At 37.5% G+C, this 19,910-nt stretch overlaps 1 protein-coding gene and 1 long non-coding RNA gene across 10 annotated transcripts in view; both read right to left on the reverse strand.

Annotated features, from left to right (window-relative positions):
• LOC111076104 (rho GTPase-activating protein 26) overlaps positions 1–19,910 on the reverse strand; it is a 147,517-nt gene that overhangs the window by 13,800 nt on the left and 113,807 nt on the right. For 7 of the 9 annotated variants that reach the window (XM_022369743.2, XM_022369736.2, XM_022369739.2 and 4 more), the window contains 3 exons: positions 12,944–13,257; positions 12,551–12,881; positions 12,387–12,492 (listed from right to left, as the gene is read on the reverse strand). In XM_022369743.2, the coding sequence (XP_022225435.1) occupies positions 12,387–12,492; positions 12,551–12,881; positions 12,944–13,257 (751 nt within the window). Of the gene's footprint in view, positions 1–12,386; positions 12,493–12,550; positions 12,882–12,943; positions 13,258–15,880; positions 15,947–19,910 lie in introns of those variants that run through there. The other 2 variants (XM_022369742.1, XM_022369737.2) reach the window with 2 other exon arrangements.
• On the reverse strand, positions 10,516–11,387 carry LOC111076105. The gene is made up of 2 exons (XR_005968440.1): positions 10,773–11,387; positions 10,516–10,706 (listed from the first exon to the last, which is right to left on the reverse strand). It is a non-coding gene; the product is annotated as an uncharacterized LOC111076105 (long non-coding RNA).

Raw genomic sequence — 19,910 nt, forward strand, 5'->3', positions numbered from 1 at the left:
CCAAATGTAACAAAAGCACTTAGGAATTTTCTTACTATACACGGAATTCCAGAAAAATCTTGTCTGTGACCAAGATGCAGAATTTTCTGGAAAAATCTTTAGGGATTTCTGTGACCAATATAAAATACAGTTTCATGTTACTTCATTTCAACAATCATCGAGTAATTCTCCAGTAGAGAGACTCTATTCCTCATTTATAGGATTATTTTTTCCAAAAAGAAAAACCAAAAGCTTACTATAGATCATGAAGATATAATTAATGAAACGTTTATTACCTATAATAATGCAATTAACTCGGCAACAAACAAGACACCATACGAATTATTTACCGGACGGACACATACATTCAACAGGGAAGTTAAATTCAATAGCGAAAACGAATTCCTTAGCGAACTAAATGACTTTAGAGAAAAATTTTACAACAAGGTCCAGCAGGATAATCAGAAACAAAAAAATATTAGGATACAGAAACTAAATAATGAAGCGAATGAACCGATACCGAAAGAAAGAAATTACATAATTTTCAGGAAAGAAAATCGAAAAAACAAATTGACTCCCACTAAACAGTTGGTATTAGAAGACCAAGGACCGACATTAGGTTAGGTTAGGTTTATAGGGCTGCTCGACTGATGTCGAGGTCACTCGGAGGCAAGTCTGCCCATTGTGATGCCCACACTCGTCACGGGATATTGTCCGGTGCCTAGGGAGGTTTCGCGAACCATCCCGAGGCCTCTATAAAGAGCACCAGTTTCTCTAGAGGCATGTTTGCCAGGCTGTCCAGATCTTCGTAGAAGGCGCCACCGAGTATTCGGTGACGTCTCCCCATGAGTGCAGGACAGTTGCAGAGAAGGTGCTGGATGCTCTCTATTTCCTCCTCGTCCCCGCAGCTGCGGCAGAAGTCATGGTGGGGCAGTCTGTACCTTGTGGCCATGCGGCCGATGACACAGTGCCCCGTTATAACTCCCGTCAGTGTTCGCACCCGACTCTTCCTGAAGCTTAGGAGAGTCTTGGTGCGTTTAAGGTCGTAGTGGGGCCAGAGCGAGCGAGAGATCTCACAGTTTGGTGTGGTGTTCCACCTCCTGTCCAAACTCGTTCTGGCTCGGACCGACATTAATAACGAATAAAAAGCAAAAATTACACAAATCAAAAGTTAAAGGATTGAACAAAAAGTCAAACAATAATACATAATCATTTAAACATACAATACATATACAGGATTATTACAGAGAAGATCGATGTAAACATACACTTACTAACCCATATCATATTAGGTTCCCTGAATTTTAATGAATTCTTACATTTACTGAAATACACATACTTATCTTATATAAACAAACCAAATAAATATTATTAATTTTAAATATATGTTTATTTATTTATATATCTATATTGGTCTCGACACTATCACATTGGGAGAATAGCTAATCATAATCTTCAGAAGAAACACCATCATATTGAAACTAAAGGAAAGTTCATCAAGTCTTCGTTGCGAGCAATCGTTCCCTCTGGCCGTCTCTTCAATCCAAGGGGGGAGGAGTTACATGCTACGCGCTTCCCGAGATGTCTCCAACCAATATCTTTCAAGCTAATGTCCAACGAGGACACTATAAGAAGACCCACTGTAAAGTAGGTAGATAGAGTTGCCCAAGCAATAGACATACATAAAGCCAAAACGGAGACACCGATGACATAAGGAGGAAAGGAGAAGAGAGAGAGAAGAGAAAGCAAGAAGCCCAGGTGTTCAACTTCTGACATTCATTTGATTGTCCACAGCAGAACGGAGAAGACATTAAAAAAGAGCCTGTACAAAAAAGTCAAATATTAAAAAAGATTAAGAAGAAAACAGTCTAATTACATAACTTTCGCGCATCTTTATGCCGTTTAGTTAACCGCGGTTTGCCAACTTTGTTTTTATAAGTGAGGGTACAATTTGTTGTGCTAAATTTGGCTCACACGTTGCCTGGATATTGTTAATCCCAGTTCTGCTTTGATTTAGTTGCAGCATGAGCTGCATGAGTTGCTAACTGACGCATGTGCCGTAGTATCCGGTTACTGATGGTTGATACTGTACCAAGGCGACGATTTAAAACATCTTTTTAAAATTTTAAAATTGTATTTCAATGTCGATTCAATAGAAAAGCGATTCGACCAGTTTTCATCCCGGATATTTTCATTCCCTTGATCCTTCCCTGTTCTTCCTACTAAATCAATCCGTTTGTTACTTTTGCTGAAACGATGCTAACACAGTCACTCTTAAAACATAAATAAATATGAATGCCCATATATCAATTTTTTACGTAAAGAGGGCGGTCTGATAAATAGTCGGCCTATTTAAGAGACATTTTTTTTTAACTATTTGTTTTTATTTGTCTACATAATCTATTTTTAGTTCTATGTACTTTGTCCGGAATTTCTCCAAATTTGTGTATCCCTTCAAAGAATAGGATTTTTCGATGTCGTCACAATAAGAAATTTTTTGTGAAAGGACTTCATCGTTGGACAAGAAAAAAATTGTCACAAGGGACTAAGTCTAGAGAATAGGGTGGGTGAGAAAGCAATTCGAAGCCAAATTCATGGATTTTTGTAATGGAAACTGTACCTTTCTGCACCCTTGCATTGTCCTGGTGGAAAACAACTTTATTTTTAGCCAAATGCTGTCCTTTCTTTTTCGAATCCTCATTAAATCTATCCAATAAGGTGGTTTAATATTCGCCATTGTCGGTTTTAGCCTTTCTGAAGGTAATCAATGTGGTTAATACAGCGAGCATTCCAAAACAAGTTTGTCATGACTTTATTTGCTGTAAAAACCAACATTGGCCTAGAATCAGCCTGAGAAACACACAGTTTTTACTGATTTTATCTCTAGCGTGTTAAGGTGGATCCACGTTTAAGAAACGGGGAAAAAACTCGTCCTTATTCTGGTTAAACACTTCAAAAACTCCTTTAAAGTTGTCTCACGAGTTCGTTTGTAGTCGATTGTGAGCAAACGCGGCAGCCATCTTGCGGAAAGCTTTTTCATAGCCAAGTGATCGTTCAATATTGAAACCACTTAGCCATGTGGTTGCCTATGGTTTCCAGAACATCTTGCAAGTTCAATCTCCGATCGGCCAACACCATATCGTGAATTTTGTTAAATTTTTTTGGGTATATGACCATAGCTAGGCGTCCAGCATTTTCGTCATCGTTTGTGCTTGTATCGTAGAGAATGACCATATCTACCAGATTGCCAAATCTGAATCAGATCTGATCATAATTATAGCCAGAATGAATAAATTAATGTTCAGTTGCTTCCCCCGCCTCCTACAGCAGGAGACCCGCTACTCATTATTTTTCTCGCTCGCACACTCTGCCGCGTTCAGTGCGCGAGCGCCCTCTAGCGGAGAAGATGTAGAATCTAAATGGTACATGTATAATCTACATGTTAGATGTAGAATATATATTGTAGATGTAGATTTAGACAATAGATGTAGCAAAAAAATGTAAAATGTACAATTTTTTTAAATTCTACATAAATCATAAGCTCAAAAATTTATATACTGACTAAGTACGAGTATAAAAGTAAAGTCGCGTCCCCAGAAGCGACTCACACGTTCCTTCTCGCTTTTTTTTTTCTTCAAATGCAAAAGTGACCCAAAATTATCACGGTTGACAAAACCGCCTGAAACTTTTTTAGCAATCTGCTGATAGAAAACACTAATCGAATATAATATTAATGGGTAGTTAAAAATGTTTTCTTTTTGTAAGGCCGATTACTTATCTGACCGCCCTCGTAGTTTGACTTTGATCTTTTATCTAAGCTAACGGTACCACAAATGAAGTTCAAAGAAGACAAGAATTTATAGTAACTGAGCACAAAAATGAGAGATAAGAATTGCATATTCAAAACAAACAAGCAGCCGTTTTACTACGGTACAGGGATATGCTCAAAAAAAAACAAAACAAAAAAACCGATGATGCACCGCGATGTGTCAAGATGCGTAACTTTTCGTAGTACTTTTGGGATCCAATTGAGAGAACTTGAATATTTGTTGTATTTTATATACTTAGGCAAATATGCACTAGAAAGTTCAACCTTGATAATTAATTGCAGTGGTCGGCCCACACACATGCACATTTCTTGCAGTTCGATTGTGTGCGTATACAGCCCCTGCAGATCTGGGGGTCATGGCAGAAACTGGCATAGGAAAAATTGTTCGGGCTCGACGTCGACAAAGGCAGCGACGTCGACGTCAGCATGACATTTTGTCCAGCTTTAACTGCTGCAGATCGAAGCGGACACATAAGATAGATTTCACTCTCTCTCTCATATTTCTAGTTTTGTGTACCTGGATTCGACCCGAGCCTGTATGTCAAATTTATTTATCAGAATTTATCAAAAATTTTACTTTGCGGATACAATTTTGCTGGCTTGGTGTTTGTGTTCTGCTGGGAAACATCATTGTGTGTCAGTTGTTCTACTAAGAGCCATTAGACGTGTCTAGAGACGGCTACGAACAATGATGTTGCATTTTGACTTTAGTGCTATCCCTCTCTACGCAGCAAAATTGTTCCAGTCTAATGTCAGATGGCTATTACCAAGGACTATACAATACACCGATGCTGCATGAGCGAAAAAAAAGCTGTTCTAAGCAAGGCTTACCGGTGCGCCCCATGGCGAGCCCGCTGCCGCTGCCGAGCGAGCTCAAGACCGCTCAGCAGATGCGCACAGTGCTTGATAAATAATGAAGTGAAAAAGGGTTTAATACATTTTTGTACATTTCATTTTCATATCATATCTCTGCTCATATCTCCTAAACTAAAATTATCTTGAAAATTAGATTCGCTAAAGCTCTGGAAAGTTTTTTACTAGATGTGTACATTTATTTTATTCAAAGCGTTCATAAAATAAACTAAAAACGCATTATCGTAGAGAATGACCATATCTACCATATTGCCGAATCTGAATCAGATCGGATCATAATTATAGCCAGAATAAAGAAATGACGCTACTGATTCTCTTTCTCGCTCTCACACTCTGCCTCGTTATGTACGCGAGCAACCCCTAGCGGAGGAGATGTATAATCTACATGTTAGATGTAGAATATACATTTTAGATGTAGATGTAGATAACAGATGTAGCAAAAAATGTAATATGTAATTTTTTTTTTTAATTCTAAAATTCTAAAAAATTATATATGCTCATAAATGTATATGCTGAATGAGTACGTGTATAAGTAGAGTCGCGTCCCCAGAAGCGACTCACACGTTCCTTCTCGTTTTTATTTAGTTACTCTTAAAAAAATTAACGATTGGAGAAAATCAAGAAGTTAAGCCGAGGTATATACATATATTTAGATAACTAGCTCACAAAAACTTGTGCGGGTTTTTTACTGCCAATTAATGATTATTGACGATATCAATGTTATATCAATGGTATAAATATATATGCAATAGATTTCACCAATTACACTACTCAACAAAATTGAACTTTATCTTTGCGCTGTGAACCAAAATGCCTTTTTCTGATAGATTTTGGGATTTGAAAATTTTTGGAGTACTTTATTTTTTTTTATGGTTTAATTTTTTTTTTAAGCTTTTTTCAGAGGTAGTGCTTCTATTTTTTACATAACTTAAGTATCTTATATCTGGTTGCATAGAAGTTTGCAGTTCTGAAAAGCAAATGCAGCTATAAATTCCACCCAGACACTTTGTATCTGCAGCTTAAGGCCTGGAAGATATTAAGATATCAAATTAAAATTTCATCATTTTTTGCGGTATTTTTCCCCGAAATTTTGACTTTAAAAACTCGGGGAAATTCGAAAAAAATTCTTTAAAAAAAACTAAACCATAAAAAAAACATAAATTCGTTGAACAATTTTAAGCCCCAAAATCTATAAGAAAAAGTCATTTTGGGACACATTTTGTCGTGTTAACATTTGATTTTCGGTAGCAACATCTAAAAAATAAAAAAAATAAAAACATGTAAATTACTTTTAAATGCAAGGTAACAAAACAGATGTCCCGTTTGAATTTCGAAAAAAAAATTTTTGGCCCAGCCTAATGTATATAAATATTGCCATGCATACATATGTACATAATTAAGGTATACTGAATATAGAATATGTAAATAGAAAAGCCAATTCTATATGTAACCCACACATGTAATGTAACCCATATACATATGTTTGTAGGGATATATTCATAGATCACACATATATATTCAAATTTATTGACAATGTTGCAAAGTCGGTAGCCGACGACATTTGCACAATATTTAATTTATAAAAGAAACCTGTCTAAATTAGGGATATGCATATGTAAATGTGAAATTTCAAATAAATCAAATTATTTTTATTTATTGTATTTATTTCCCAGCCCCACCCACTCTGCCCATTCCTCATTTATGTTGCGGCAGGTCAGCTCAAGTCGCTACATTAGCCCTCAAAACAAAACGAAAAACCAATTTCGGTTCAAGTGGACAAAAATTGTAGAATTGTAGGCCGAACGCGGTCAATCCCAGAGCCGAACGCGATCGTCCCCAGAGCCGAAGACCTGGGAACGTACGCAGAAAGCTCAGCTGCGCCACTTTCGTTGTATGAACTGGGACATCTATATATGTACTTACTGTATGGTTGCTTGCTTGCTTGCATTGCTTGCATTGCCAAGCAATGCTTTTTTACTTGGTATGTAATTAAAATTTGTCTACATGTAAGATGCCAAAATGCCAAAAAAATTGGTTGGTGGGCCACCAACGTTCCAAACGGTAAAGTGTGATTTTCGGAGGGTTGGTCAACCAATTTTAGCTTAGCCGTTTCTCCATAAATTATGAACAATACTTAAAAAAAGCCTTATTAATGCACAGATACAAAAAAATATAGGGACTCTAGCAGACCCGCGCGCTTCGTTCTTACTAAATGAATTTAATGTTTAGGAATTCATCGAAATTAAAAAATGATAATTTTTATGTAATGACATATTTTATTTATTGCAATGCTTTGTGATAAACAATATTCTTTGTTTTGCCGTCGGTACAATGAATAATTAATGAAGAAGGTTTGCCTACTCGTGAGCACGATACATACAGTTGACCGTGTGAAAATACCGGATGCTCCAAATTTTAACCAAAAATTTGCAACGACTGTCCTTGTGATTTATAAATAGTCATAGCAAAAGCAAGACGAATCGGAAATTGTAGTCGTTTGAAATCATATGGCATGTCAGTCGGAATCATCGGAATTCTCGGAATTAAAACGTGTTCACCACAAAATTTCCCAGTCAAAATAGTTGCTTCAAGTAAATTAGTCATAACTTTTTTCACAGCAAGTCTTGAACCATTGCAAAGTCGTGGTGGATTAAGATTCCGCAGCACAATTTTGGTGGCTCCAACTTTTACTTGTAAATAGTATGGCGGCACTCCAGGTAAGTCCAATGAATTTAGAAATTCGACTGGATAATTTACAACATCATCTTGATTGATAATTGTATCAAGGTCGGTTGAGCAACCATTTCTCCTGGGATGAAATTCAAAATAGATGCGTTGATCTCATTGACATCTTTATTTTTTCCGGCCAAAATTGCTCATTCCCTCCCTCAGTCATGGTTTCTATAATTTTGTATACTAATTTGGAAACACGGTCTGAATCAAGTATTCCTTTGATGACACAAAAGTGCAAAAATTATTTGGAAGCTTTATGAAGCCAGAATTGTCAACGGGAAGTATGCTATTACCAATGTCTAACAGTTGTCTGGAAAACAAATCTGCTGAAGCATCGTTTTGCAATTGAACACGTACATTTGTAGTCAATCTAAGTGTTTTCACAGAGCGACACAAATTAGATGTTTTCAAACACGCATTCATTTCATCAGCAAAAGTTCCTAGTTTGACTACAGGCAATGTTTGTCTGAAATCACCTGCTAACAATATCAATGCACCACCAAACAATCGATTATCTCCCCGAATATCTTTCAACGTACGATTAAGTGCTTCCAGTGACTTCTTGTTGGCCATAGTACACTCATCCCATACAATAAGAGAGCATTGCTGCAGCACTCTCGCCATCGCAGATCTTTTTGAAATATTGCATGTAGGATTATCGTCAGCCTTCATATTCAAGGGAACTTAAGGACAAAGTGCGCCGTGCGACCACCATCCAATAATGTGGCAGCGATGCCAGACGAAGCCAAAGCCAATGTGATTCTACCTTGGTAGCCAAAATAATCGAAATGACAAACTTTTTCCGGTACCTCCAGCTGCATCCAAAAAGAACAGTCCACCATGTTGTTCTTCGATAGCTCGCTATATTTGGTCGTAAACCGTTCTTTGGTTGATATTTAACCGTGGCTCATTGTTTTGCACAAACGCATTAAGCTCGGCACGATCATACTGCTGTTCACGCTCCAGTTCTTTGTTGAAAAGGTCGTGTATATCACGATTAGGCGCTGTCATACCTAATTGAGCTAATGCTTTGCTTGCCATCATCAATCAAAGGTCTTCAATAGCAATCAATGCTTCGTTGTAAATTTCCGGCGTATAGTCCATGTTTATATCACCCGTTTGACGGCGCAATCGATGTAAAAAATCCTCTGACAAATGATTTTGATGTTTTTGCCACAATTCAATTAGCTTTGCTGGACTGCACGTGGCTATAATAATTGCGAAAAGTGTCCGCTGCTGCATCTTCAAGTGTAAGATCCCAATGCATGTCATTCTAAAGCATATTTAATCGTTCGCATGCTTCGCGATATGTCCCACACAATTCTTCATCAACAGTTCGCAAAGATTCAAATGATGTTGGTCTACGAACATTTATTAGCAACAATCGCAAATAATAACACTTTTGATTGTTAGGATGAACTGTATAAATTCGTCCTATCGCATCTTAGTGAAACAATACTGGCTGACCATGAACGGCTTTTCCGCGTCTTCGCCTTTGAAAAAGTTTGACGAATTATTCCACGTATAATATTCGGGTACTTCGGCGTATAGCAATGTTTTCGCAAAATCATCTGCTTGACACAACGAAAAAAATGCAGTTAGAGTTGTTGCTGGTGGTTGAACAGCTCTTCGCATTGCATTTCCGGGGGTGAAAAAAACGCGTTGACGGGTTTCAAGATAAACAGCTAAATGAACTACAGTTGGATGCCTATCATGGATCGGGAATGATAATATGCGCCATACTGCTTCAATTGAACTGATGTATCTGCCCATTTAAAATTGAGTGATTTCATCGGTAACATTAGCAACTGCTCCAAAAACAGCCATATCACTGCCCTTGTTGATGTATTTGCAAATGTATTTAATAGATTGAACTGAATTGCAGACCTCTACGTTTATGTGCGCTTTATAAATCTTAGATAATAACGGTGAATATGGCACAACCTAACGATTATCAATCTCCAAATCTTGATTTTTAACTCTCAAAGTTACCGAATGGCCATTATCTTCAGTTGATCGACGCCGATATTCGGGATATCCATCGTTGCCCGTCACTGTATCGGAGACCAAATTTTTGGAAAACGTTTGGAGCGTTTCCCTTCAACCATACAGGGTGAATTCAAATTCAACGCACCACATGGACCGTGAATCATATATTTGGTGATCACTTCAAACAATTCAGGATCCACTGTCGGATCTGGAATTTCTGCCGAAATCACATCGTCAAATTAAAATATGCCCATGAGGCAAACCTCGTTTCTGCCATTCAATTGAATACATCCAACATTGAACAGACCCAAATGCACCGTGTTTGACAATTAAATCCATGAGTGATTTCAATTTTTGTCTAAAAACACGTGCTAAAATATCATGGCGATCTTTCGATGTTTGGCCAACAAACAATAGTTCCGAGATTTCTTCCCATTGCGGATTACACGTGAAGGTGATGAAGAGGTCTGGTCGACCGTAACGGCGAACGTATGACATCGCATCTTGCGCGTACTCAAACATATGACGTGGGCTTCCAACATACGATGACGGTAATATTATCATAGTTCCAACGTTTTGTGCATTACCATCGTTGTTAATGGCATCACGCAAATGAACATACTCTTCGGAACGTAATTTGGCTTGGTTGAATCGAAGAAAATTTAACCGTTCCGATTCAATTTGTGTATACATGTCAACAATATACTGGTGGAAAAGTGCTCTACACCTCAATATGTGGTTGTCTTGATTTTGCCGTATCTGCAGCCTGTATGCGTAATAATTAGTGCTATAACTTTCTTTGTTCATTCTCGACCGTTTACTGGATTTATCATTTTAATGTTGTCCTGTCCGCTCCAAAACAATATGGGATATTTTAGTGCATCATAACAGCGATGAGTCTCGGATACACGTTCAAGTTGTTCATTTCTACGATGAAGCACAATATCACGATTATTAAATTGCTCACCAACTATGACTATTGCCACTTCGTCAACTGTTTGTGCATTGAAACGCCTTGCATGTTCGCCAACCGGTGTTTTATCAGCTCGAATAACAATTTTATGATCGTCAGATGGCATACGATCAAGCGATGTTTTGAAAACCTGAACCAATTCGTTGTGCTCATGGAACATATTTTGCAAATCGAAAATAATTTGTCTCCGCGTGTTGGTAATAATGGCACACCGACGATCAGCTTCGTCTTCCGCGTTCCCGATAAAATATAATTGCAAAAATTGGTGGTCCGCTCTGCGTTGTCGAAAGGTAACAAAGAGCCAGCTCGATGGTATATTTGACCTTGAATCTGAATAAAATATATGATAGAATGAGAACAAACGTACAATTTGCATAAACAAAACTATTTAATTACCTTGAACGTTGGCATGAAGTTGTCTCTTATAATATTTGTGGCGCCAAAAGATGTCATTTGAAAACTCGAATTATACTTTCGTATATTGTTCAAAAAATGATTAGACTCAGGTGTCAATCCATTAAGTAATGTGCTCAATGGTTGTGGTGGGCTGCCTAATTCAGGCAATTTCACTTTACCACTCGCACAGCACATCCCATCTGCTTCACCTTTAAATTTGAATGCCTGACAATGGCGACAACGATCGTTCATTGGACCAATTATAATTTGCCTATGAGAAGCGTAATCGGTGACACTACTGTAAGCGAAGGCAACACCTTGTAGATTTTGAATATCACGACGTTCATTTGCAGTTGTTGTTGCATCATTGTTCCGTTGATTTTAACGGCAACTTGCTGTGCGTAGACGAATATTTTCATTGCGATGTGTAATGTCTTGGCTACTTTCACGGCTCCTTGAAGCCACAACTTGAAACGAATTTCGCGTTCACCGACCCAAATTTAATCGTCTCGACCACACAGGTTGGTTTAAAACGCACACATTTTCAAAAGCAACAAATATACTTTCACAAATTGCAATATTTTCAGAAAACAAATTTTCACACAAAAAGTTATAAAAAACAAAATCTATCATCAAATGTTCTGTTCTACAGAATGACACAAAATGAAATGAAATAGGCGTTCAAACACACATTTTTAGACCAAATTTCTTCTACAGAATGACAAAAAATGAAATGAAGTAGGCGTTCAAACACACATTTTTAGACCAAATTTGTTCTACAGAATGACACAAAATGAAATGAAGTTGGCGTTCAAACACACATTTTTAGACCAAATTTGAGATTTTTTTTTGATTAATTTTTAATTTTTGTGGAACCTATTTATAGAAAAGTGAAAACTTTTGTGAAGAAAGAATGCCGCATACTCTGGCTATCATTTAAATGCAATTTGGTGCACGCGTTGCGGAGAAATGAAATTAAATAGGCGTTCAAACACACACTTTTGGACCAAATTTAAGATTTTTTTGATACCCCAAAAAAATCATTAACTTTTCATTCCAAAGCTTAATATTTCCGAGACGATAGGCTGCTGAAGCTACAAATTGTTCAAGTCTTCTTTAAAGCTGCATTTTCAGAATGCCAAAGTTCATTAAAACAAGATGTAAGATACTTAAGTTATGTGAAAAACTTATACTTCTGAAAAAAGTATAAAAAAGAATACCAATTTTGTTTTAATTCTGCCGTAGGAAAAAAAATATCTTAAACAATTTCAAAGCTCCAAATCTATCAGAAAAATTGGGTTTGGTTCCTTGAGGAAAATCGTTTCGGGTAGTGTTACCATTGGGCTTATTAAAAAAAATCGTTTCGTTCCCTTTAAAAATAGTTTGGAAAACACAAATGTTGGTGCTCCCATTTTTGCGGAAACATTTTTTTCACCTAAACGAAAATTGCTTGTGTCATTTTTAATAAAAATAAAATAAAAAAACAATAAAAACGGTTAAACAAGCAAAACAAAAGCAAAAGTGAAAACCGGTGAACCCTGATAGATATAAATTTACAACTGATAGATATGAATAAATTAGTTTAATTAGATATTTTATTTAGTAGATACTTACTCGGTCAAATGCTTAATAACCATGTCAAGCATCTGAAAATTAGGCTGTGGTAACTTGTAGACTAGTTTATGGACTTCATTTATGCGCTGATGGAGGCCTTCTTGTTCTAAAGACCGAAAAAGATATTACCATACACAAAGATGTTTGGACAATTCAGTGCTTACTGGCGGCTTCAATGAAATGAGTATGATAGTGATAAGTCATCAGCGGCTCACTCAGATTCCGAAGATACATTTTTAGAGCGCTAGCAATTGTATTGCTTTCCATTAACTCCCGATATTTTTCTTCGATAAAAACATCTTCTGTATCTTTGCGGTTCATACCCAGTGCTAGTAGCTTGGTAATTTTGGTACCCACGCCACTCTTACGATAAATACCTTCGTCTTCGAGGCCACGACTTTCTAGAACTTTAATGCATCGGCGAACAAATATGAAGCCGGTTTCGTCTAGTTGATATGCTTCGTTCCCTTTTATCTTACCGGGTGCCAAAAATGTCTTTACAAGATAAATACATATGGTTTTATTAGTTATATGGTTTTTTATAAGTTTAAGCTTACCGGCTCTGTCCCATCCATTGCACTAAGCCAGGAGCGGTAGTCTTTCTCGCTCAAAGCTTGAAATGTGTAAACGATGCCTGGTTTCTCCTTAAAAGTCAAATCAAAGCAAAACCGCTTCTCGAATTCGGAGGCTCGTCGCTGGCAAGAGAACAATGTAAGCTTCTCATCCTCTCGTGCTTCAGGTTTTGTAAAGTTGTGATTCATCTGATTGAACTGTAACATGGTAAACTCTCGCTTCTGCTTTTTAAATGTGCAATAGTATTTTGTCCATGTGGCTTTAAAAGGCTCTAAAATAGAGATTTTCAGAAGGGAACCTAAGATTCGTTTGCAATTAAATAATCAGTTAAGATATGTTTTTTTAATTTTTGGTATGAGGCTGGTACTTAGATTGCCAAATATTCTGCTGGCAGAAAAGTCAAAAAGTGTAAAATTATAACGAATATTTTGACTATGTACCAATATCGATAAGAAAGGACCAGGATTGCCTTTATTGTGGGACTTGCGGCTTGAGTTGCCACGCTGTAAGAGGTGATGCGCGAAAGAAAAGACAGCGCTCTCCTAGATAAACAACCCATTGCTGCGGAAAAGCAACAACAAGAGCATTTTCATGCACTGTTCCTTGTAAGTTCCCTATAATATGTTTCCCTTAATTTTTTATTCCCGGTACTCGAAGGGTTTAGGGATAAATTAGTTTTGTGGTCGAAGTGGATGTGTGTAACTCACAGAAGGAAACGACCCCATAAAGTATATATATTCTTGATCAGCATGTGCTGTGCCAAGTCCATATAGCCATGTCCGTCCGTCTTTTTAAGCGCATAGTCCTCAGAGACTATAAGAGCTAGAGGAACCAAATTTTGTGTGTTTAATTTATTTATTTATCATTCGCCAACGGATTTAATCAGAGTCCTAAACTGGCTAAACTAACTTACTTCTCTCTTAAATAATAACAAAAACGAGAAGGAACGTTGTGAGCTGCTTCTGTGGCCGCGACTCTACTTTTATACTAGTTCAGAAGTTATGATTTATGTAGAATTTTTAAATATTTTGTCAGCTTACATTTTTTGCTACATCTAAATCTACAATGTAGATAATATATTAGTGGCTGCAGCGCTGGAGAGGGAGGGGTTAAGAGCTGAAAACGATAAGGAACGTGTGAGTCGCCTCTGTGGACGCGACTCTACTTATATACCCGTACACAGTCCGTATATAAATTGGTGAGCTTATGATTCATGTAAAATTTTTAAATATTTTATATTTTACATTTTTTTGCTACATCTGTGATCTACATCTACATTGTCTATTCGATATCTGAAATGTAGATTCCACATTCACAATGTATATTCTACATCTTCTCTGTAAATGGCGCGCATTGCACAGGGCAGAGCGTGTGCGAACGAGAAAAAGGATAAGTAGCGTCAGCATCGCTGAAGGAGGTGAGGGAAGCAACTGAAAATTAATTTCCTTACCCTGGCTATGATCCCATCTAATTCAGATTCGGCAATCTGGTAGATATGGTTATTCTCTACGATACTGCGTTTTTAGTTTTATAGTATATTCAAAGGTGTGGCTGCCAAAGATCTTCGTCCTTTGTGGTGGCGGAAAGGAGCGTGGCAATATTGGAAAATACACTTGTAACAGTGTGATTTCACATGAATCTGAAAACAAAATTTGGTTTCTCTAGTTCTTATAGTCTCTAAGATCTGGGCGCTCATCGAGACGGACAGACGTACGGAAAGATGGACATAGCTATATCGACTCGGCTATTGAAGCTGATCAAGAATATATGTACTTTATGTGGTCAGAAACGATTCCTTCTCTGCGTTGCACACATCCACTTTTACCACAAATACAATATACCCCTTAACTCTTCGAGTAATAATAATCCGATTTTATCCAGATTCGACCATTTATGGATATGGTCATTCTCAACGATACTACGTTTTTCGTTGTATCGTAATCTTTTAAATTGTGGATGCCACAGATTTTCGTCCTTTGTGTGGGGCGTATTTAAAAAATACACTTGTAACAGTGTGATATCACATGAATCTGGAAACAAAATTTTGTTGCTCGAGCTCTTGTAGTCTCTGAGATCCAGGCGCTCATCGAGACGGACAGACAGACGGACGGACAGACTTGCTGATCAAGAATATATACTTTATGGGGTCGAAAACGATTCCTCCTCTGCATTGCACACATCCACTTTTACCACAAATACAATATACCCCTTAACTCTTTTTGAGTACGGGTATAAAAAGTGAATTTCGTGTGCTGTACAAGCATTATTTTTTGAGGAAAAAACCCACCACTGAAACCAAAAAAAAGCTTTATAAATATTATGGGATCTCATCTCCATCGATTTCAATAGTTAAAAATTGTTTTTTTTTTTTGCTTTGAAACATCAAGAGATGGCTCGGCGGAAAAACATTTGAGTCCAACGATGAAGTCATCTCAAAAAAAAATCCTGTTTTGACGACATCGTCAAATCCTATTTTTTGGAAGTGATACAAAAATACAAAAATTTGGAGAAATACAGGACAATGTATATAGAATTAAAAATAGATTATGTAATTAAAAAAAAAAGAAAAATTCCAAAAAATGCGTTAAATTCAAATTCTCTTAGATAGGCCGACTTTTTATCATACGGCCCTCGTATTTTCCCCTAAGCGCACAAAAATAGAAGACCGAAAAAAACATATTCAATAAGTTTGAAAGAAATTATCTCAAGCCAAAAAAATTGTAGCCGCTATAGTATTTTAATGGCTGATGTTGACGGATGGGGAAGCAAACAATATGCCGCAAATAATAAAAATCACATAAACTCTGTAGACAACCCACATAAAAAAACTTCAGATCTATTCGACTTCTGTTTCAGTAAAAATATCAAACGTTAACAACCACGGATAAATCAACTTTTTGTCTTTTCTTCCGATCACTCACCTATATTTCTATACACCAAACACAATTGAAAAGTTGGTTACCGCAACTAGCATCTAAATCAACACCACGACTAGCATCAAACCTAAAAGAGACAAATCACGTCCAAGCGTGAACAAATTAATCAAATAAAAACAAGAGCTACGTAAAATATGGAAACGAATCTGTCATAATATAACAAAAGATTTTAAATAACAAAACTTTACGCAATTTGTATTAAGTACCTATGTCAAAAAAACTGACTCTCATTTTGAACCCCTCAAATTAACCACTTTATTTTAGCCACCAAACAAAAGAATCAGCATGAAAACTCTGTACATCTATGTATGTATGCATGTCCAAGATTAGAAAAAAAAATTGCAATCGGTTCTTTGACCTCAAATCAATCTTGCTTACGAAATGTTGATTTTCCTAAGGTTAAAACGATAATATGGTAAATTTTCAGTATAACGGGCCTAAGCTGCAAAAAAAACAAGCAACGTAATGGACCGCAATTTTAAAAAATGTACGTGCAGAAACTTTTTGGTGGTCGGACATATTTTTTTTTAATGGAACAAAGTTTAAGTACAGATTCCTCTTAGTTCAAAGAACAATTTTTTTTTAAATTTAATTATAAACGAATCGCGCTATGTGCTCGTCCCCCGACCTTTATGCCACTGCACACTGAGCCCATCCCGGGGGAATGGTGGGAATTTTTGAAAGATGTGAAACACCGATTCACATTGACTCCATCCACCATCCACCATCCATGAGAAAACAGCTGATGCTCACAATTGCGTGCGGTGAAATGAATATAATTTAAATGAATATAAATAACATTGCAATGGTTGTGAATGTGATTCAGCAGCAAAACATATTCTTGCACAGGCTAATCATGTTGCTGGACATGGATGATGATAATGAGGCTTACATTGACGAGGAGAATTTATTGGAGTGGATATCTGTTTTGAAAAGACAAAAACGTGGTAATTTCAGACTGCTTTTACTGAATCCAATCAATGTTTTAAATACAAATACATATTCCATGTTTTCTGATAAGCGGTTTGGGACATTCTGGGAGAAAAATGTACCCGAAAACAACGAGGCGTTTTCTAAGGTCTAGCATTGTATACTTTGGGCTCTTTTTCTGAGTACAGAAGAGTCGGAAGGCTGTCAGCCAAAAGCGAGTGCAATATCCTGCATGAGTTTTGCAGAGCATTCATAAAAAAATTCCCAGAGGATTCCCGAGTTGTGTGCCTGAGACAATTCTGACATATCAGATGTTATTTTGTTTTTTTTTTATATTTTCCTGTCTGTCATAGTTTACATTTTCGTAGTGAATTCCGATTTTTTGTTGTGAATGTCAAATATTTATGGTTGCATTTGACAATTATCGAAAAAATACCGCACAGAAACGTGCGAATTAGGAACATCCCAGATGGATGGTGGAATAACGGAAATTTTCGGAACGGCAAAACCTTACGGACCATCCCAGAAATGAATGGTGGATGGTCCCCAGTGTGAAAAGGCTATTACGGACCATCCCAGAAATGGATGGTGGATGGTCGCCAGTGTGAAAAGGATATTAGTGTCTTACCAACTAGTTTCTGACAACAAAAAAGACCAGTACAATGCCTTCGCTTACAGCTGTGTCTTCCACGTCAACAACGACAACAACTGCAGTTTCTCATATCCCGTTACTGTCAATTCAATGCAAAAAGCTTTAACAGAATCAAGAAGTCGCAACCACTCTTTATGGTTGAGGTCGAGCCAGACATCAGAACTCTGAAGAAAACAAAGTCCACCCAATCTATAAACTCCAGCTCCTGTTTCACCGCAGAATCACTAAAGAAGAACCGCACAAACGCAATGGTCCAGAGAAATGCAATAATTTCCAGGAATGTGGCCACACCAAGTCGTACTGTACGCTATGATCAGTCTGTGTAGCTTGTGGAGACTGCCTCGATTCAGTTCCCTGCACTGCCAACAAAGAAAACCCTAATACCAAAAAATGTGGAAACTGCGGAGGAAACCACACAGCAAACTATAGAGGCTGTCCAGTCTACAAGGAGTGGAAAAGACGTATCCAAAGCGTAAAAATGGCACGCACTCACAGTACACCAAATGAATTTATAACATCCCAAACCACGTCGGACATATTTTTCGCAAAAGCAGCCAGGTCTTCATTTCCTCCAGCAAATACCATAAAAGGTGTCTCTTTCGCCTTAAAAACAAGACTTCAAAAACCAACACAGCCGTATGCTGTACACTTTCAGCAGCCTATGAAGCAGCCGCAAAGCCCTATTTAAGCGATGATATGGACTATGCATAAAAGTATGATAAAGTGTTTGTCATTCATGAAAACAACAATGCAAAATCTCATGCAATATCAAAATACACATATTTAGATGCTTGCATCACAATGGCGTTCCACTTGAGCTAACTTGAGCTAACCCAATTCCAGTATGACAAACTTATTGACATAATTCTTCTCTTTAATATAACTTTCATATTAGAACTTTCAAATTAGAGATTATTTGTTCTAAGGTAGTAGTACTACTACATCACCCAGATGGAAAAGTATACGGTGGAAAAGGCGTTCTAATTAAAAACCGCATCAAACACCAGTTTCATAAAAGCTTTGCAAAAATGTATCTGCAAGCAACATCTCTAAATGTACAATCGGGTAATGGAAATCTTACCATTGCCGCTGTCTACTGCCCGCCCCGCTTTACATTCACTGAAGATCAGTTCATGAACTTCTACAATACTCTAAGAGAGCATTTTATTGCAGCAGGGGACTAAAATGCCAAGCACACGAACCGGGGGATCCCGCCTTGTGACTCCCAAAAAACGGCAGTTATAAAATGCGATCATTAAAGTAAACAACAAACAACAAACTATTTAAAAAGGTCCTCCTGCTACGCATCAGCTCTTCCATTTAAACTGGAAACATAGTACCATCACACCAAAAGATCGAGCAGGTCAACCACATCACGTCAACCTCGACGTTTGCTGATGACACCACGATTCTTAGTCGCTCCAGATCCTCAGTAAAGGCAACTGCACAAATATCCCGCCATCTAGTACATGTGGAGAAATGGCTTGACAATTGGCACATTCAAATTTGTTCTGAACAATTTACGCATGGGCGTCCACTAAGCAGGCGCCTCACGTGGCGCAAGCCCATAGAAGCCAGAAGTAGCTTCCTACAATTAAAGCAATTAACCTTATAAAGAATTTAACGCTCGTTCTCAGAGGTGTCAAACCATCCAGGGCACGATAGTATACGATGTTTTGTTGCTAGCAGCTACTATCGATGGTTTTGCGACTATCATGATAGTATCGAGCTACTAGTTGTTGCGCTCTTGATATGTTTGGATTGTATGCTCTAAAATACGAAGAACAATGTGTAAACCAAACCTACTAGTGGCATCTAATGATTACAATGGACAAGTTTCTAAAAGGTTCCAATGGTAAGTAAGATCTGCACAATGTTATAGAGCATCTATTAAATATTTTTGTCATTTACACATGTATCCAAAGACATCAGCAAGGAAAATGCGGGAAAGGAAGCATCGAGGTCCAAGAAGAACGTGAGCAATTTGGCAGACTAAAAATGAGGAAACTTGGCTGTAGTATAGCGTGGGACTGTTTCGAGAAAAGTCAGGATGGGAAAAAAGCAAAGTACTGCTTTTGTCAAAGATCTTACAAAACCAGTGGCAACACCTCGAATCTTCTCGATCATCTAAAGCGCGCTCACCCCTCTTACAGCGATTTGATAAATAACAACGAAATGAGCACAATTAAGAAATATATAAAAGAACATATAAAAACACTTCAGGTGTACGACAGTTCATCTGCTCGTAAGAAAATGTTGGACCGTGCTTTGATACAAATGATTGCCCCTGACGTGCAACCATTTTCAATCGTTCAGGATGCCGGATTTCGCAATTTTTTGTATCGTCTGGACTCACGGTATGTCTTACCGTCGCGGAATACGATGCAGAATGTGCATATGAAAAATCTCTATACCGCGTTAGTCGAAAAACTA

Source organism: Drosophila obscura, unplaced genomic scaffold, assembly GCF_018151105.1.
Source record: "Drosophila obscura isolate BZ-5 IFL unplaced genomic scaffold, ASM1815110v1 contig_87, whole genome shotgun sequence".
NCBI classification, from domain to species: Eukaryota; Metazoa; Arthropoda; class Insecta; order Diptera; family Drosophilidae; genus Drosophila; species Drosophila obscura.